General features: G+C 46.8%; 1 protein-coding gene across 1 annotated transcript in view; it reads left to right on the top strand.

Annotated features, from left to right (window-relative positions):
- Positions 1-20,186, top strand: part of Gpr156 (G protein-coupled receptor 156) — a 75,434-nt gene extending 55,248 nt beyond the window's left edge. The window contains exons 6-10 of the mRNA XM_005071500.4: positions 3,725-3,850; positions 4,701-4,796; positions 7,550-7,786; positions 12,919-13,077; positions 17,470-20,186. Coding sequence (XP_005071557.1) covers positions 3,725-3,850; positions 4,701-4,796; positions 7,550-7,786; positions 12,919-13,077; positions 17,470-18,744 — 1,893 coding nt within the window. The 3' untranslated portion in view covers positions 18,745-20,186. The remainder of the gene's footprint in view (positions 1-3,724; positions 3,851-4,700; positions 4,797-7,549; positions 7,787-12,918; positions 13,078-17,469) is intronic.
- The last annotated feature ends 686 nt before the right edge of the window (positions 20,187-20,872 follow it).

Here is a 20,872-nt window from a genome sequence, read left to right as displayed (position 1 = left end):
TGGAGTAGGGTTCCCAGCACCCAGGTTTGGCATGTGCACATACCTGCACACGGGTGCACACATGCACATAATTTCAAACTAAAAATAAATCTGTAAGAAAACAAATGCTAGACATATTCATTTTATTTCATGTGTATGAGTGTTTTGCCTACACGTATGTGTGTGTACCATATGTGTGACTGTGACCAAGAAGGTAAGAAGAGGGCATCAGGGCCCCCAGGACTGGAGTTACAGATGGCTGTGAAGCACCATGTGTGTGTCGGGGAGCAAATCGGATCCTCTGCAAAAGCAGGCAGTGCTCTTAACCACTGAGCCATCTCTCCGGTTCCTAAAAGCAATTTTTAAAAAAAGGTCACCCTTAGCCACATAGTGAGGACACATGAGACTCTATCTCAAAATAGATAGATAGATAGATAGATAGATAGATAGATAGATAGATAGATAGATAGATAGGTGAAAATAAAATTTTGCTGCTGGTGACATAGTTCAGTGGGAAGAACGCCTGCTGTGTGCCATGCTGCTGTGTAAATCAATAGTTTATCTGTTCACCCGTTGATGGAGTTTGGGTTGTTTCCAGTTTGGGACTAATACTGATAAAGATGGTGTGAACATTCGTGTACACATCTCTGTATAGATACATGCTTCCATTTCTCTTTGCTAAAAACCTGAGAGTTTGGTTTGGCTCATATGGTTAAGTGTGTATTTTAACTTAATTTTGTTTTTTGTTTTTGAGGCAAGATCTCACTGGGTAGCTCTGGCTTGCCTGGGACTCACTATCATTATCAGGTTGGCCTTGAATTCAAGGAATCTGCCTGCCTCTGCTTCCTGAGTACTCGAATTACATTGGTATCCCCTACATCCAGTTCTAACTTAGTCTTTGTGAATCATGTTTTGGATATCAAGTATAAGAAATACTTGCTTAATTAATGGTGTCAATGCTTTTTTCTCCTAGGTTTACTTCTAGAAATTTTAGAGTTTGTGTGTGTGTGTGTGTGTGTGTGTGTGTGCAAACGCATGTGCGTGCATGTGTGCAGGCACACATGTGTGGCAGAATGGGGATACTTACCACAGCATATGTATGGTTCTCTCCTTTCACCATTTGGGACCTTGGGGTCAGTTCAGGTCGTGAGGCTCATTGGCAAGCAGTTTTACCTGCTGAGCCATCTCACCAGCTCTCAAACAAGTTTTTTAACTGGTTTGCCAATCTGCATAAAAAATCATGTTAGCATTATGACTGGAGATGTATTGAATCTAAGATCAAACTTGAGAATTGATTCCTTAACAATGTTGGCTTTTATTTTTATTTATTTTATTTTATTTTTGTTGTTGTTTTTTGTTTTGTTTTGTTTTGTTTTTTTGAGACAGGGTTTCTCTGTGGCTTTGGAGACTGTCCTGGAACTAGCTCTTGTAGACCAGGCTCAATGTTGGTTTTTAGCCCATGACTACTATGCATTTCTCCACTTACTTAGTTTTTTTTTTAATTTATCTCAGCATAGATCTTTCAAATATTTTACCATATTCATTACTTTTTAAGTTGTTATACTTTGTATGTTTTATTGTTTGTAAGCTACACTTTTACATTGATTTTTTCTCGTATACAGACACATAGGTGGCTTTTGGTGCTGGTCTTGTGTGTATGTTTCAACCTTGCTAACTTACTTAATAGTTCTAGCAGCTTTGTTTTTTAAGATGGTCTTACAATATAGCCCAGGTTTACCTATGTAGTCTAGGTTGGCCTCAGATTTGTGGTGATCCTCCTGTCTCAGCTTCCAAAAATTCCAGAATTATAGTGTTCTAGAGTATGCCTTGTAGTTTTCTTTTTCTTATTAGTCTAGTTTGGGTATCAGGGTAATCCTGATCTTGTAGAATGAGTTGGGAACTATTTCTTCCTCTTCAGTTTCTAGAGTGTTTTGTATACGATAGTAAAATTATTATGTACTATTCACTGTTCTAGGATAACCACTATGCAACAGAGTCTACTTTCATTTCTTCCTATCCCAATCTTTGTGTTTCATTTTTACATGTGCTAAAAGCCCCACTCAATTGTCATAATTGTTGTTAAACAACTATCTTATAAAGGTATTTAGTAAAAATAAATAACATCTTTTCCTATGCAGTTAACATTTCCAGTGCTCTTAATTTCCTGTATGCAATTTTGTTTGTTTGTTTTTTGATACACGGTTTCGCTACATAACCCTGATTGGCCTTTCACTCACAGAGATCCACCTGCCTCTGGCTCCCAAGTTCTGGAACTAAAGAAGTGTGAAACTACACTCAGCTTATATTCCCATTTTCATTTGGTATCATTCCACTTTGATCTGAAGGATTAAGGCTGTTCTACTGTGAGTGTACAGTGCTGAGCTCTTTCAGCTTCATGTGGATGAAAACATCTTTATTTTGAGCATGTTTCCAAAAGATATGTTGCCATTTGCTTGTTGTGTGGTATTGGGGATGGAGTTCAGAGCCTTGCTCACGCTTGTCAGTGAACCTACCACTAGATGATCCCAATCTTTGAATGTTTCCTTTCTGTTTCTGTACTTAGATGAAGATGGCCCTCTTCCACTGTCTTCTCACTTGGCCTTATACGGTGAGGTCTGACACTGCCTTGATCTTTGCTTCTTAGTAGGGAGCATGTCTTTCCCCTGATTACTAGCAGTGGTTTCTCTTGTGAGCAATTTGATTATGCAAAGTTTATCTTGCTCTTGCAAATATTATAACTGACTTACTTCTTTCCACGGGTGGTTGTCGAGAACTTGGATCTACCACATCTGTCACCCTGTACAAAACTCAACCCCAAAGGGATCAAGGACTTCAACATAAGACCAAATACCCTGAACCTGATAGAAAAGAAGTGGGACTAGGTTTGAACTCATTGGCACAGGAAACGCTTTCTCAACAGGACACTGATACCATAGGCATTAGGACCAACAATTAATAAAGGGGACTTCATGAAGCTAAAACCTTCTGTATAGAAAGGACACCGTTATTTGGACAAAGCAGAAGACTACAGAATGCAAAACTCTTTAATAATTAGGCAGTAATCTAGAAAATATATAGAACTAAAAAAACTGGGTATCAAAACAGTCTAATACATCTTTTATTAAATTGTCATAATCAATTTAAGATTTATTGTCAAAAAACAACACTCTCTTCATACTAGTCAAATTATAGAGAAAATATTAGTAATTCCTCCATCTTTCAATCCCATCTCTGAGTTATGGCAAAGTCTGGTAGTAGCTCTCCACATTTCTCATGTGCTCACAGAGGTAAAAGTGAGCTTCCTTTACAAGACCCCTGGAAACCTTTGCCAGAAAAGTTAGGACTTCAAAACATTGAACAAGCTGGGTGGTGGTAGCACATGCCTTTAATCCCAGCACTTGGGAGACAGAGGCAGGCAGATCTCTGTGAGTTTAAGGCCAGACTGGTCTACAGAGTGAGTTCCAGGATGGGCTAAGGCCACACAGAGAACCCTATCTTCAAAAACTAAAACAAAACATTAAACGAATGGAAAGGTTTAATGGTAACAATAACAATAACTGAATAGACTTTCAGGGAAGGCATTCAGTCTTGCAGTCCTCATTGGTGGTATCATTGATGGTTGCCTTTGATGCTCCCACAGAGTGCTGTCGCTATAGCCCATAGCTCAGAGCGCAGGGTGCACTCTAGCACAGGTGTTAAATACAGCCAACAAGAGAGGAGACATCTTGACCTTGACTCTTTGCAGATTATCAAAGACCTGCAGTTGCTGGGGCTGGTGGCAGCCCTGGTGGTAGCTGATGTAATCCTGCTTGTGACGTGGGTGTTGACGGATCCCATCCAGTGTCTCCAGATCCTTGGTGTCAGCATGAAGGTGAGGGCCTCTCCCTGGGCAATCTAATTCCTGCTTGAACTGTCTTCTGTGACCTCTTTATCTCCTCAGCAGGGGCGGTGTCTGCCCTGTGTACCTTGTCCTTTGTCTGCAGGCTATTCTGCCACCTACAATGCTCCTTGTGACCCCAGTCTCTCATGAGCGTCCTCCCAGATGTCAGTGCATGGGGGAATCAGCCTGGCAGCTCTCTCTGCTTGCACAGAGACACTGATGAGAACTTCTAGCTCTAGGGAGCTGCTTTCCCCTCCCTGTTGGGAGATAAAGGTGAAGTTTTGAGGTTGTCATTGTCATCATTGGGCTTCAGTTCAAATCACAACCTGCATCAGCCGTGCCCCTGGGGGAAGGCTGCATAACCCAAGTGTCCCTTCCAGATAGAGAGGGTAAGGAGGGGGTAACGATGCCACCTTTTCCACTGGGCTCTGAAGATTAGGAGAAATAATTCAGGTTAAAGGGGCTGAGGAATACAATGGATCAGTGTTGCTAAGGTCATTGAATAACGAGTTGGTTGTTTGTGAATAATGACTGTGATGTGAAATACTCTTTTAATTCTGCTGAGGTGATGTTTGGGGCCATGGTCGTAACAAAGCACATGCCCTTGAGTAAGCCCCAAAGTGGCCCAACATCTCTAGTCACCCACCTCTCTCTCCCTTCCCTCCTGCTTAGGCACCCTGGTTCAGGTTCTAGCAGAACCTAAATTTTTCTACATTTTTCCATACTGAGAGGGGACACTCTATGATAAGGAAGAATTCACACTCCAGCAAGTTCACAGAGCTCTGCTGTGTGGTCCCAGGAATTTGAATGCTCTTGGTTGTGACCCTCATGTCCCTCACAGGTGACAGGGAGAGATGTGTCCTGCTCTTTGACCAACACACACTTCTGTGCTTCGAGGTACTCTGATGTCTGGATTGCTCTGGTTTGGGGATGCAAGGTTGGTACCACATTTCCACAGGTTACAGTCTGTCTCCAACAAAGTAGATTTGGAAAGAGAATTTGGGGATTCATGAGATTTATTCATGGGTAGCAATGTCAGGGAATGGTGAGCTCAGAGCCAACCTGGGCTTATGCATGGAAGTTCCAAAGCTGTGAACCTTTTATTTCTCCATTGTTTACATTTGGAGGGGGTACCTTTACAACTCCTCATGTGTCAGTCTACTGACAAATTATTAGGAATTTAGTTTCTCCGGTGTTATGGTTTGTTTTTCTCTGGGGGGGGCGGTTCTGGGGAAGGGATTTTATTTGTTTGTTTGTTTGTTGAGGGTCTTCCTATTTAGCCCTCATTGGCTGTGTAAGGCGGGCTGGCCTTGAACTCATAATGTGAGCCATTGTAACTGGCTTGGGAGTATTTTTTAAAGGAAGAATCCAGAAAGCGAACAGCCGTCTCTGACTTGTATCCCGGAAATGGTTAGGAATGCACTGAACTCTGCCCTGGCCCCTTCCTAGCTGAACCCCAACCTCATCCAGCCTCCAGGAGCCATAACCTCCTTGAGTAGGGACAATGACAGCCCCTTTATAGCTGCTTAGAATTCACACACAAGAGTTTCCAGCCACCCCTGCCCTTAGTGAGGGCTCCAGATTGTTCCATCTTACTATTCTTGTTCTTCCTCTGGCGCTGGACAGTTCTGAAGCACTTGGGTCTTCTCAGCTCTGGGATCTCGGAGCTTATCCGCCCCTCACCTCTCCACGAGGCACCCCACCTTCGTACATTTCCCCCATTACTTTCTGGGCATTCTCACCGCACTTCTTTTCACTATAGAAGTGTTCTATAGGATATGGAGAACATCAGAAAACTGCCTGAGTCAACCCCCTGTGGGACCCTGCCAGCAAGGAGCTCCAGAGTATGGTTGAGTCCCACCCCCACAGTTGCTGACAAAAGGTAGATGACAATCAAGGATCAAGTGTGACACCCTCTAATAGTAGCCGTGGGTACAGTGTCTTATACTCACACCTATTATCCTTTTTAGCAAGAATTTTAGTGGAATTATACTGTTTTATTAAAATCACATTTAACAGTTCAGAATCACAGAGTTACTTTTATTCACCTTTGGTCAAACTAACAACGATAAGCTGTTGAGTGCAACTCAATGGTATTGGTTACCCAGGACCACTGGTCAGGCCCCACTGGTCCCTTACTTGTGCCCATCTACTCAGTGAAGATCCAACGGAGATTGGGCTTGACCCTGCACCCCCATTTGGGACACTGGGTATCAGCAGCACCTCTGCCAAGCCGATTCCTTCCCTTCTAGTATAGCCAAAGCTTCCAAAGCCACCCCTCGAGACATGCCGGCAGGTGGAGTTGGCCAGGTCATGTGATCTCAGAGTCAACAAGACACCTGGCCTGACTCTCCTTATTCTCCCGAGTCCTCTTGGCTCTCGGCCTCACCTCATACCCACAATCCAGTTACGAACAGCGCATGACTGGCTCTCCTCTCCTGTCCCCGCCAGACAAGTCCTTGACTTTGTGCTATACATTCCAATTACGAACAGAGCATGGTTTGTTCTCCTCTCCTTTCCAGGCAAACCCTCGACTCTGCTATTGTTGCCCTCATGCTGTTATTGTTTTGAGTCACAGTCCATGGTCTCACCGTGTGGCCCAAACTGGCCTCATGGCAATCCTCCTGTCTCAGCCTCACCAGTGCTGGGATGCCTGGTCACCTATGATTCCTGGTTGTGAATATCCTTGGTAGCAATGGTTTGTAGCATAGTACTCTGAGCAGGTCAGAAAAGACTAGTGTGTGTAGAAAATGTACACTGAGTATTTTCTATGAAATCTTTGCTGTCTGGATATGTGTGGCTGCCTCTGGGGACAGTAGCACTGTCAGGGACCATGCCATTTTCTCCCTGGTACAAGTGAGAACCGGGAGGACAGGTTTATGTTTATGAAGAGAGGGAAAGAACTGGGCCCCAGTTCCTTGTGATAGAGGCGGGGAATGTCACAAAGCAGTTCAGATATAGCGCCTGCTGCCTATGCCTCCCTTCATTCTTGCCAGGGTCCTGGGCTGCCTTTGTTCTCCTCTTTTTCCATCTTTCATCTCCCAAGAACCCCCACTGCACAGAGCCACCGGCAGCCTATGGAGTTCCTTTGTGTGGAATAGAAAACAGCCTTCTTCCAGGCAGATGCCGTCTTGCAGGTGCAGAGCCTGGCAAGCAGATGGTGCCTTTGAGCTCCCTGGGAAAACAAATAATAACCCCCTCCCTCTGGCACTGCCCTGCTGCTGTAGCACAAGACTGGACAAGCGGACCATAGGTCCCTCTCGGTTCCCATGTGCCACTCAGCCTCGTTCATTGCCAAGCCACAATGGATGTGTAGCACGCCCCCTGCACACACACACCAGCAGGAGCTGGCTCGCCTGGCTTCCTAGTGCCCACTGCCCCATCTGTGGAACTCCTGTCCACCTGCATGTGGCTCTGTGCCTTTTCCCAGAGAATGTTGCATTATCCGATAACTTGTTTGCCAGCCTCTGATAGACTCATTCTCAGTGAAGGACAGGAAGTGACAATCAGAGCCCATAGCTATAAGGACTTATCCCCTGGTTTCTTGTGTCCCATATTAGTGGAAGCTCACTGCAAATCTTTAGGCAGATGTTATTAGCCCGGCATTACCGATGAAGACTCTGTCTCCAACCCTGCTGCTCTGACCTGTAGTCCCCTTCTCTGTGCCTCTGGTCCCTGCTCCTCCTGCAGGGGCTGCTGCTGCTGTATGGTGCTTACCTGGCTGGCCTGACCAACCATGTCAGCTCTCCTCCGGTGAATCAGTCCTTGACCATCATGGTCGGAGTCAACCTCCTGCTGCTCAGCGCTGGGTTAATTTTCCTGCTCACCAAATACTTGCACTCCTGGTCCAATCTAGTCTTTGGAGTCACATCTGGAGGGATCTTCGTTTGCACAACCACGGTAAACTGCTGCGTGTTCCTTCCCCAGGTATGCTGGGAGTGCTCTGTGGGGTTCTTCACAGGGCATGATGGGTCATTCTACTTTCCCTGCAAATATGATGGTCAGAAGAAGGGCTAGGGGCCCCTTTGTACCTCCTCAGGGCTCACAAGAAGACAGCTCTGCTCCCCAGTCAAGCCAAAGAGGGTTACCAGTGGCGGGGCTGTTCCTTGAGGTGACCTCACTCCTGCTTCCCACAGCTCCCAATCTGCTCTGCAACTTACTGTGTGGCCCAGGCTAACCTCAAAGAGAAAAGTCTTTTTCTTTCTAATTTGGGATTTGGGATTGCAAGTTCATAGAGAAATTTCTGCCTAGAACTTCTAGAAGTGGAATGGTTTCCCTAGCCAGGTATGGTGGTGTACCCCTGTAATCTTAGCACCTGGGAGATGGAGGCAGGGGAGTCGGGCCATCCTTAACTACACCGTGGGCTTTTCTTTCTTTATGGGGGGAAACCCAGAGTCTTCTTATAATCTGGAGAGATTAGCCTGGCAGTGGTGTCACATGTGTTTGATCCCAGTGCTCAGGAGGCAGAGGCAGGAGGACCTTTATGAGTTTGGGGCTAGCCTGGTCTACAGAGCAAGTAAGTTGCAGGACAATCAGTGCTACCCAGAGAAACTCTGTCTTGAAACACACACACACACACACACACACACACACACACACACAGAGAGAGAGAGAGAGAGAGAGAGAGAGAGAGAGAGAGAGAGAGAGAGAGAGATTAAAATGTAATCAAATAAAGGGGGATGGTAGGAGCAGAAAGAACATCCTGGCAAGGAGAGGAGAGGTGGAGAAAATCCTCAAGCCCAGGAGGAAAGCTCTGGTGATTGTTTCCTGAGCTGATGGGCTGCAGGGCCTCATCCATCATGTTACCGGTCCAGCCACTGAATGCTTTCTTTTTCCTCCTGCTCTCCCGTCTTCCCCCTTCTGAATCCCTTCCTGGGGTGAAACTCAAGGTTACAGTCACCTTTCAGCCTCCATGGTGTAACTTCAGTCTCCTTCCTGCTCAATAATTTTCAACAAAACATTCATGGGGGGGAGGTGAGTGCCTAAGGCTGGGTGCAGCTTTTGTGCCACAAGCTGGAGGGACTTTGTAGTATATAAACATTGTAAGAGCTGTTTTAGAGACAGGGTTTCTCTGTGTATCCCTGCTGTCCTGGAACTCTCTCTGTAGACCAGACTGACCTCGATCCCACAGAGAGCCACCTGACTCTGCCTCCTGAGTGCTGGGATTAAAGGCTTGTGCCACCACCACCTGGCAAAATGATTCTTAAGGAAAACCCAGGGGTGCAAAGGAGAACACATACCCGAAGGCTTGGTGGCGATGCATTCTTCTACAGCAGAAAATGGCCCAAGATATTTATTTCGCTTGGTCAATAAGATTCCAAGGACATTGCCTCTTTTCAACAAAAGCAAACCACAAAATCAGGAATCTAGTCTTAGATAATGAAATGTTGAATGAGGATGAAAATGACGCTAAGTTGAAATGAAGCATTGAATAGGCAACTTAGACACTGTAAAATAGTGAGCTAACAAACTAAGGAAGCAAAAGACAGATTAAATATAAGAAACTAAAAAAAATAAAAAGAATAGGTCTAGGGGCAGAGTTCATAGTGAATAGAGGAAAGAGGGAGAAAGGGAGAGGGGGAAGGAGAGGAAGAGAGGGAGGAAGGGAGGGAGGGAGGGAGGAAGGGAGGAAGGAAGGACGCTAACCACAAAGGAATTCCCTAAGGAAAGGCTTTACGATTTGCGCCACGCCCCTCTGAAAATGGAGGGATCCACAGGCTCCCTGGATGGTTCTAGTTTGTGTTTCTGCTCCGCACTCTTACTCTTGTGCTCTCAGCCTCAGCCGCAGGATTCCTGCTTCCTCTGGTGTTTGGATCCTCTGCAGCTGTGATGAACAGATTCACTTCTGTCTCCCAGAATTTACCTACAGTTACCAACTGTGCTGGAGTGCGAGTTGGGAGGAGACTGCTATTGAGTTCCGGAATGTGGTGGGTGGGCGACCCGTCCCTCCCCTGCCTCATCCCTTTGCCTCCTGGTTTTCTTGGCCTTCCTTTCTCTTTACCTCTCATCTTCTGTTTCTCTCTTCTCTCTCGAGCTTTTTTCTCTTGAACTGACCGTGATATGAGACTAAACTGCATTTTACAGTATTTTAGTTTTAGGGGCTAAGTTGTTTTTCATCAGAGAGAAATAACTGAAGTCTGTTCCTAAAATTTATTTCTCCTCTGGGCTCAGAGGTATTTGGTAGAAGCACGGCTTTCCCTGTGAGACTCGCGCTGTGTCGCCAGGGCCAGACGGCTGAGCACGTTACAGAAGGAGTCTTAGGGGAGCTTAGGGGGGAGGATCGGGTGGATGGTGGCTGCAGAGAGGTGAGTCCTGGGCTAGCCAGAGCCTTCAGGCTGCTGTGACCCGGAAGGGTCTCTAGGCGGCGCTGGAGAGCATGGTGAAGCGACTGTAGGCAAGGGAACCAAGAAACTTGTACACATCAGGAAATGCATGGGTGTATCTGATGCCAAGCGCTGAGGTCATCGCCAGCCTCCAGCCAGCCCTCCAGCTTTTGTGACCTGAGTGTGACCCATCCCCCCACCCTTCTATTCCATTCTGAAAGGCAAAATTCCGAGGACATTTTCTCTTTCAGCCCCGTGTCCATGACACACTTAGGACTTGCCCCCTTTACCTCATGCCCACAGACTGGAGAACTGTAAAGAAAAGCATCCTTCATTTATTCAGGTGTCCTCTGGTCACATCTTAGCTGGCAGGGACGCACAGGGTCCTTCCCTTCTTTAAGTCTGAGGGAAGCCGACATAAGAGGAATTAAAATGTGTGTGCTTTGGAAGCTGCCCCAGACTTTCCTAGAGCTTGGAGCACCTTCACAACAAATGGGCGTTGGAGGTCAGTCTTGAGACAAATACAGCAAGGAAACAGAGAGAAATAAGACAGAAAATGAGAATGAACTCCCAAGACTGGGAAGAATTCCAAAGAAGGAATAGCCAGATTTTACTCTTTTCACTTACTACATTTAAGAATACTTTTATTTGTGTCTGCGTGTGCATATGTGTATACCATGGTGCACAGATAGAGGTCAGATGACAACTTGAAGGAGGAAATGGTTCTCTCCTTTCACTATAGAGGTTCCTGGGATTGAATTCAGGTCACCAGGCTTAGTGGCAAGCACCCTTACCCACGATGCCATCTTGTTTTTAAATTAATTTTATTTTTATTATTTTTTGATGTGTACGAATGTTTTCCTGCATGAATGCCATTGCACCATGTGCATTCTTGGTGCCCACAGAGGCCAAAAGAAGGTACCAGGTCCCCTGGAACTGGAGTTACAGACAGTTGTAAGCCAGCTTGCGGGTGCTGAGAACCAAACCGGGTTCCTCTAGACTGGTGAGCCATATCTCCAGCCTCTCTGCTATTCTTGAAATAGAAATAAGGTGAGAAGTCAGAGGCTAGAGAGGCAACTCTGTGGCTTCTAGAAGCACCGTGTGACCTGATGCCACATAGATTCCCACTGGTACTAGTTTCCTGTGACTGCTGAAATACGTGTCAATGGCTTTGAACCAAACAAATGTATTGTCTTTGTCTTAGTTGGGGTTTTTATAGCTGTGAAAAGACACCATGACCACAGCAACTCTTATAAAGAAAGTATTTAATTGGGGTGGCTCCTTTACAGTTTCAGAGGTTCAGTCCATTATCATCATGATAGGACGTATGGCAGTGTGCAGGCAGAAGCGGTGCTGGAGCTGAGAGTTTTACATCTTAACTCAGAGGCAATAGGAAGTTGACTGACTGTCATACTGAGTAAAGCTTGAGAAAAGAGACCTCAAAGCCTGCCCCTCTCCCCCGCCGCACAAGGCCACTCCCTTTAGGGCCATTTTCTTTCAAACCACCATAGTCTTGCCGTTCTGTAGAGTAGATATCTGAAATGGGTCTTATTTGACTGCAACCAAATATCCTTAGATCTGCATTTATTCTTCTGCAGATAAGGAAAGAATCCATTTCTTGGATTTTCCTGCTTCTACAAGCCCCCTTGCCTTCTTTAGCTCATGCTTCTCCCTCCCCTTTCTGATCCAGCAGAGGGGCACCTCAATGGCCATCCCTCCCCTCTCTCTTTACTCTGTCCTCTTCTCTGGCTCGCCTCCTCTCTGATATGGACTCTTGTAATGACAACGGACCTACCTGAATAATCCAGAATAACCCTTCCATGCCCAAACCTTAACATCATCATCACAAATTTTCATTTGCCTACTGGTGGTGGTGGCGACACCTTTAATCCCAGGACCCAGGAGGCAGAATCAGGTGGATCTCTGTGAATTCAAGGCCTTCCTGGTCTACAGAGTGAGTTCCAGGACAGCCTCCAAAACAATAGAGAAACTCTGTCTCGAAAAACAAAACAAACAAACAAACAAAATGTTGGCCAGCTCATGCCTCTACCGATTGCTCCCAGAGGACAGTTTTGGGACCCCCAACATTCTGTTTCTTCATTAGAATCCAAGGTATGATGGTTCTGATTATAGCTGTCAAAAGTGATGTGCCACCTTGGAAAAGTTACACTCCTAACCACTTTCCCTGTCGGAAAATATGACCATGTGTCAGACCTGACATTCTGTGGTTTTTATTGAGATCTGTTGGTTTTTATTTGCTCTTTGGTCATTAATTTGGGTTAGAAAGCCTCCAACAAGGGACTGGGCTCTCAACAGCTGGAAACACATTGCTCCTTAGTAACTGAAAGATGGCAAGGAATAACTATATACAAACAGAAATAGCTTCATAGACACATTCTTGTTTAGACTGCTCCCAACCAAGAGCTTTAGAACACTGCTCGAGACATGTCTCTGCACTAATTTCCTGTGATGCTTTGACAACAGAGAGGCTGTTCTGTACCATGTTCTGTCTTATTCTCAGGCATTTTTAAAGCACAAAACCTTAGCATCCTCCATGTTTTCTGTCATTACTGTCTATGAATACTGCAGAGCAAAAGGCAGTGTGAGGAGTAAATAGCTTGTGCATATGTGTACTGGTAACAGTGTCTCTCGTTCCTTGGTATTTATGAGAAAGAGCAAGGGAAGTATTTCTGGGTGTGTAATTAAATAAATAACATGTGTTCTTTTGACTAACAGCTGAAGCAATGGAAGGCATTTGAAGGAGAAAACCAAACAGTCAGACGCATGGCCAAATATTTCAGCACCCCTAGCAAAAGCTTCCACAGCCAGTTTGATGAGGACCAGAGCTGCCACTTGAGGAACGAGAAGAGCTGCATGGAGAGGCTCCTCACAGAAGTAAGCCCCACCTTGCCCTGCAGGTTCCCTGTGAGAAACTCCAGCCATGTGGGAGCAACCCGGCATGCCCTCATGGTCCCGCATGCCCTCAGGGCCCCTCATGTTCTCATGACCCATGCATATTTTCATGGCCCCCCATGTTCTCATCGCCAACATTCTCTGTCTCGGACGTTCTTCTACTCTCCCCAACACCAAGCAAAACCTCACCGTCACCCCAATGACCCTCATCCATGTCTCTCATGTATCTCTCTCAGATAGGTGTAGACTGAGTCATTGTGCTACATGTTGACGAACAGGACAAACTTGGTTCTTATGGAGTTCACAGTCAAGCGGAACAAATGGATATTGGTTAAGTAAACATTTAATCATAAACTGTGATAGGAAAGACTGGAGATGAAGTACAACTGATAGAATGCTTATCTAGCACACATAAAGGCCTGGCTTTCATCCCATGTCTACTGAACGGGGTGTGTTGGCATCTGCCTAGAGTTTCAGCACTCTGGGGGTGAAGGCAAGAGAATCAGAAGTTCAAGGTCATCCTCATTTTATTTAGGGAGCTCAAAGCCAGTTGAGCTCCAGAACCAAAAAGGAAAAGTTTGAAATTGTGATGATAATCCTGAAAGAAGCAATCAGGATGATAAATGAGAATAATGGGTTGTGGAAGGAGAAAAAAGAACGTAGCAGAATAGTCAGAAAAGACTCTGAATAAAGACTAATGATGGAGAACAAGTGGCCAGGGATAGAGTAAAAAAAAAAAAACCATGCAGAGGGAACAGCATTGGAAAGACCCTGAGCTCTAGGAGACATTAGGACTCCTGTGAACATTCTTTACATAGAGCCTTGCCGTTGTGTCCAGGACCTGATAAGGTCTCTCTGCAATACCTCAGCCTTTCAGTGCCCAGCATTCTCAAGTGTGTCTACACGTGAATGAGGGTCTCTGGATGTCACCAAAGCATCAAGGCAGCTTGGGTGCCCCAGCCTTTCTTTATTATGTACTTGAACCAGAATTGGCCCCTCTCTCAGGCAAGCATAACGTGGGCTTGAAAAGCCCGAGGGCTGTGCTCCATAAGAAGACAGCACAGGGCCCAGGTGAATGAATTAGTAAGTATTTTCACACACACACACACACACACACACACACACACACACACACACACACCCCATTCCTGAGTTTGTGGTATTAGGGAAACCAAACTTGTTTTTTGGTAGAGGGACTGTGTCCTGAACATGAACAACCCTATGATCTTATGAGAAGACAGTGTGAGAAGGACCTTAGACACACCAGATGAAGGGCCAAGCCTGGCTGGCACCTCTTGGCCCTGCTTCTCTGGCCTCCTGCAATATACCCTCCTCTCTGGTTCTTCTTTATCCCTCAGAGAAACCACTCCCTTTCTTTACTATTTATTAAACATTCTGGACATTATTTCACAGCCAGATTTCTTTCCACCTGGCAAAGCAGGAGCCCTGCCCCTGGTGCTCTGTAAAGTCTTTAAAGAAACGTTTTCCCCTGATAAATGGAGGGTCTGAAACTTGGCTACCAGTAGGATGGTTTCCTTTTACAATCAACCAACACGGAAACAACCAAGTGGACTGGAACGGACTCTTTAGCCTTATGGTAATTTCTCGAGCAGCTTATTGTACTTCTGCCATGCTATCCTGTTTCCCACGAAGTGGCTGAATGTGCTCTTTCCAAAAGAAACCTTGAGCCTGCAGGGCAAGAGCCCTTAGCAAGCTCAAGTACATAAGTAGCAAAAAAAGCTGCCTCTGCTGTAGTGGCTATGCGTAAGCATCTTCTGTAGAACAGGCCGGAGAGCCAACAGCCAGTCCTGGAGACCTGGAAGCCAGGATGGTTTGCTCTGCATCCTGGGTGCCAGCCCTGCCCCTTCTTTACATCGGACCACACCAGGGTTTGGGCTGAGCTCACTGGACCCGCTTTGCAGTTCCCGTGATCTGACAGCCCAGCTTCTCATTTGTGCCTTGTGTCTTTAATTGTTTTCGCTTTTGAGATAGTGTCTATGTAACCCAGGTGGCCATCAAACTGTGATCCTCCTGCCTCAGCTCCCCAAGTACTGGGATTCCAGGCATGTACATCACAACCAGCTCACCTCAATCTTGACCTGTCGCCACATCTCACTTCTCTTGTACCAGTGTGCACGACAGCAGCGGACAGACTGTCCCCATATTCTGGTGACCCTCCCTTTTCTTCCTGGTCCGAGAGAGGTGAAATGTGGGCTCCTAGGGCCTGTGCCCTCTTCCATATACCTTTGACATTTTGCTTCCTGCCATGGACCAAAATAATGACTCAAAAATGAATTTAAAAGTCGCTGCCACAGGAGGTCAGATTTTGGACTCGATGTGGCAGGACCTCACACCATGCCTCTAATTAACACAGAGCCATGGTGAAAACGGAGATTTGCTTCCTTTTGTGGAAGAAGGGAAATTGACTGTTTACACTGATGTTTCTAAATCTGTAGTCAGCCAGCTTCAGTCATTTGGTTAGCTTGGAGGAGGGCCCTCTCTTCCCATCTGGAGGCTCATAGGAGTTTCCAATACTCAAAGTCATTTGTAGATAAGGCACAAGGAAACAGAAGTCGTGTTTTATCCCTCGAGTGTGGTCATCAGCTATGGCTTCTTCCTGCCTGCTGAGGCTGGCATGAGAACTTGTGGGGTGGGTTTCGGGAATGAGGTGCTAGGGGAGGAAGAAGGGGATCAAGCCCCTACGGAGCAGCCACCATATTACCTTGGGAGGTTCTTAGAGTCATCTGACACCTCCCGTATAGCACAAGGAGCCCTGTCACTCATGGGCTCTGTTCTAGGTGGTCTCTACTCACCAACCACAGCCGGCCCTACCACTCTTCAGAAGGGGGAGGGAGTCCTGGCAGGTGATGCTCCCCAGTCTCTCACTGGGCTTGGTGCCTCTTCAGTTACTGAGAAATCTGACCAAACCATCAGGAAACCAGGAGAGCCAGGGACAGGGGCCTTATAGGGCCACTGTGAGCTTATTGGAAGGGTTTACTCAATGCACTGTTCCCTTAAGTGGTCAATGCTGGCCAAGTGTGGTGTCATATGCCCCTAATCTTCATGCTTGGGATATCAAAGCAGAGGGATTACCATGAATCTGACGTCAGTTTGGGCTACATAGTGAGTTTTAGGCCAGCCAAAAGAATCATTTCTGGACAACTTTTCCATGTAATTTGATAGGCAAGCCTAGGCTCAGTCCATGGGCAGGTTGGGTTGTCTATTTTTGTAAGACAGTCCATTCTTTTGTTTCTAGGGCATGATAAAGGGATGTCCCAACACTTGTCCTTGGCTCCTGAAAAGGAAGGCAGCCACAAGGGCAACACTGTGTTACCCAGACAGATCTTGCTGGAACCCAATACTTGCTGTACTGTCTTCCCCACACTTCATCCACCCCAGACCATCCATTCCTTCACTGCCCCTCTGCCTTGAGCATAGAACGCTCCAAAGGAGAACATACAGCCTGAACTAGACGGCTCACTGACACTCCACAAAGGCGAGAGTGCAGGCATTCCCAGACACCCACACCAGCACACACCCACATCTACTTCCTGCCTCACAGTTGCAGTTAGGATGGGCACACTTCTGCAGCTGTCACCTGTCTGCCCTCTGGGGCACAGCCTGTTTATTCACTAACATCTGCACAGGAGGACAGTATCTTCATGGTCTTGATGGCAGAGCTGCCCTACCCTCCTCCATCTTCTGGGCTGCACTCTAGAGCTACTTAATCAAGTAAGTGCCACCTCCAAGCATAATAATCCTTTTCTTATATTATCACATATTAACCTGGAAATTAATGTCACTGTGACATTTCTGGGCATGCATATAGGATGCATTGTTCATGGCCGTCCATACCCTCTCCTTCACCTCACTTCTCTTCCCATTCTATCCCATTTCCTTCTCAGTCCTAATAGCCCATTTTCTGCTTTTAGGTCATTAGGAAAAAACATGAAATATTTGACTGGGTCTGGCTTATTTTACTTAACACGACCCCAAACACTACTCTGTCTGGTGTCTACAGAGCAACCTGACCCTCTAGGGGCTGGAGAAAATGAGATAATGGTGCAGCTACCAGCAAGCCTTGAGGCTAGGCCCTCTTCATCCTCACAGACAGCAGTCCGCAGCCTATGGCTGGGAAGGGAGCCCATAGTGACAATACCTCTTACAGTCTTTCCTGGGCACCACATATCCATTACTGTGCTAAACGCTTGGCATGCATTATTTCACCCAGTGTAAGTCCCACCTCCAAGCTTAAGGCCACCTGCCAGTATGCTGGAAAAATTGGGATTTGTGCAGGGTCACCAGTGTCACATTTTCCACCACGGAAGACCTTTAGAAGCATCTTTCATTGATGGTCTTGTTTTTATTCCACAGAAAAATGCAGTAATTGAAAGCCTGCAGGAACAAGTCAACAACGCCAAGGAGAAGCTAGTGAAGCTGATGTCTTCCGAGTGGGCTGTCCCAGCTGCAGCCTCTGCGCATGGGCTGGCAGCTCAGGGACCTTCGGAACACCCTGCTGCTTCTGAAAATTCTATTGATGCAGCTGCCCAGGACTCCCTACATGCCTCAGTAGCCTCCCAACACATGCAAAACCCTGGGGCATCTAAAAGGGACACTAGTCCCTCCCCAGACCAAAAGGACAACAAAAGGAAACAGTTTTGTGACCATTTGGACATGGGTTGCAGCCGGAAGCCATGGGTTGAACAAAGTGAGGGTTCAGAAAGAGGAGACCAGGGACCCATGGCCACCAACCAGAGTTTCATGCCAGATGGAGTAGGCTGTGAACCGCATAGGCCCAAGAAGATCTCAGATGAACTTCCAGAGAGGCCACCTCGGGTCACTTCAGTGGTCAGAGAGAAGCTTCAGGAAGTCCTACAAGAGCTGAACCTGGGCCCCGAGGCTCCCCTTTCCCCACTACCTTGTTCCCCACAGCTTTGGAAGAGCGCCACTTTCCGCAGTCCCCAGAAGCTGTCCCCATCTAAACTGGGTTTCAGCCCATTTGTGGTGAGAAGACGGGCAGCCCAGCGGGCTCGCTCCCACTTCCCTGCCTCTGTGGCCCTCAATACCCGGCATCAGGCAAATAGGACTGTTTCTGGTGCGCAAAGCGGGCTGGCTGTGCAGAGCCGGAACAGCCCCAAGCTGGACCACCAAAATGCAAGGTCCAAGGTACCAAGGTCGTCTTCTGTAAAACCATTAGCACTCTCAGATCCTCACCGGAGACCGAGTACACTAGAGGGCAACAAACGATGCCAGACAGAACCTCAGGGGGCCGGAGGATGCGATGTAAGCGGTCCTTGCCAACCTTCTGCTTCTGCCCTGGCACAAAGTCTCACTGCCCCATGCCTACCGTCTTCACCAGGTCTGCCCAAGCAGCGTCAGCCTCAACCCTTCGTGTCCCCTGACTGTCCTTCCTTGTCTTCTGGGTGCTACAACCTTGACAGTGGGTCTAGCAGTTCAGATGAATTTTTCTGCCGCTGCCATCGGCCCTACTGTGAAATCTGCTTCCAGAGTTCTTTGGACTCCAGTGACAGTGACACATCAGACAGTGACCTTGAGCAAACTTCAGAACTAGCTTCCTGGGAAAGGCTGTGGGCCCGCTCCAAGCCTGTTGTGAACTTCAAAGATGACTTGAAGCCCACACTAGTGTGAGAAGCAGCAATGTGGGGCTGGCCAGAGAGGTCCAGTCTGGCGTACACAGAAACAGGGATCATGGGGGGAGAGCCAGATAGCTGTCTTTGACCAGCACCGTGCCTTGACCAGCCTCGGCTCTGTTTCTGCTGTGTTCATTCTTACTTTGATCTCTGAGCAGAAGGGCACTGCCCGACCGGCTACTACCTCAGCATTACTGTGAGGAACTTTGGGGAGGGACTGTAGAAGTCCTTAAACTGTAGGTGCTAAATGATCACATAAAGCTGTCCATTCAGCTCAGCCTGGATTCTATGAGACTGTGGGTGTATACCAAGTGGCTAGCTGGCTAGCTGGACAGTAAGATGGGAGTAGGTTGGGAGATTTCTGCAGAACCACTGTGACCTACCAAACTAGACTTCCGGTGAACAGACAGGTAGATAAGCCTACACCATTATCCCTCCAACTCACAGGGAGGGTGACTTGCTGCCTGCTGAAGCCCATAAGTATCACTATTTCAGGCTTCCATCTTCCAGTTCAAGTCAGTTCAGCATTTCCTACTCCACTTCCTCTTGTCCACCCACTAACCTGGCATCTCATTCATCGTGACCCCCAACAGTTTGTAAACATGCACCCACAGGCTTCTCAGACTGCTTTCCCAGGCTCAACAGTACCTGTCTCTTGCTCTCTCCCAGCGGCACAGTGTTCTGCTTGAACACATAGCAGCAGTCTGTATTGGGAGATTTACCGGTCAAAGATAGTTTTAGTGCTATTGAGATGACATGACCACTAAAGATACATAAAACTAGAAACAAAATGGGGAAATGGAAAAGAAGAAATGAAGGGCCAAGCATGGTGTTTAATCCCAGCACTCAGGAGGAAGAGGCAGGTGGATCTCTGTGAGTTTGAAGCCAACTTGGTCTACAGAGTGAGTTCCAAGACAACCGGGAATATGTAGAGAGACCCTGTCTAAAAATAAAAAGGGAAAGGAAAGAAAGGAAGCAAACAGACTGTGAACATTTCGCCCAAGTCTGGTTTGGTACTTGACAATACCAAATTTTAGTAGTTCCTAATGATAACCCTTTAAAATAGACGCTCTTATTCCTGCAGCCAGGGGCCATGGGGCACGGAGAACTGAGATGACTAGACCAGCAGCATAGTGCTGGTAAGTGACTAGTGGAGAGTTTGCATACCCTGCTGAAACTCCAGGTTGATGGGTTTCCCGGGGATGAATCACTGTCCATTCTTCTAGAAGTAGCAGACAAGACCTAGGAGAAAGCTAAACAAAGGCAGAGTGAGCTTCGAAGATCTGCTCACCCTACAGTCCCAGAGGACAAACCAAGGTCTTCACTCCCCTCTTCCCACTGCTGGGGCACACCTGCAGTTCCAGGGGAGCCATGGAGTTGGTAAAGAATGAGCCCCAATCGCTGCAAGGAGGGCCTCACCCTCCCTGGGGAATGATATGGGGATTGGGTGGGGGACTGGAGAGGGACTGGTGGAGGGACAAGGGAGGAGGGGTGGGAGAAGGAGCTGGTATTGACATGTGAAGCATTCATGTTTCTAATTTAAATAAAAACATATATTGAGGGGGAAAAAAAGAGTGAGCTCCAGAAACCCACCTGCCACTAAAGCTGCAGGGAAGGCAAGTGAGCTGACTTTGAGCGTTGCTTAACGGGTCATCTCCTGTCTGTGCTGCCATACTGCATCTACACTGCATGTAGGTTTTGTGAAGGAGTTAGTTTGGGTTTCAGAGGGGGCATTTGACACCAAACATCTCACAGATTTACCACAGTCTCTCAGGGTCTGCTGACACCTTGTGAACCTCCAGGCGCTTAGCCATGGAGGCCCTGCTGGCAGGACAGCATTTTCTGCCATCTACTGTTCAATAACAATTTCATAATTTATTCTGAGTAGGGGATTGTAGTTTCTGTGTGTGTTGTTTGTATGATGACCAAGCGTACTTTAATAAAAGAGAAATGACCCTCAAAATAATTCTTTTCTAAAGTTGTAGTCTTGCATTGGGGCAGATGAGCCTGGGGAAGACCAAGCCACTGGAAGAAGGTAAAATACAGAACTGCTGTTGGGTTCTGACAGGTTCCATGCACAACTTCTTGCAAACTTCTATTTGTAATAGACTCTCTGATGATCGCCC

The sequence above is a fragment of the Mesocricetus auratus genome, unplaced genomic scaffold (genome assembly GCF_017639785.1).
Source record: "Mesocricetus auratus isolate SY011 unplaced genomic scaffold, BCM_Maur_2.0 Super-Scaffold_100008, whole genome shotgun sequence".
Lineage (NCBI taxonomy): Eukaryota > Metazoa > Chordata > Mammalia > Rodentia > Cricetidae > Mesocricetus > Mesocricetus auratus.
The sequence above is the reverse complement of the archived record's forward strand: the minus strand, read 5'-3'. Positions and strand labels throughout refer to the sequence as shown.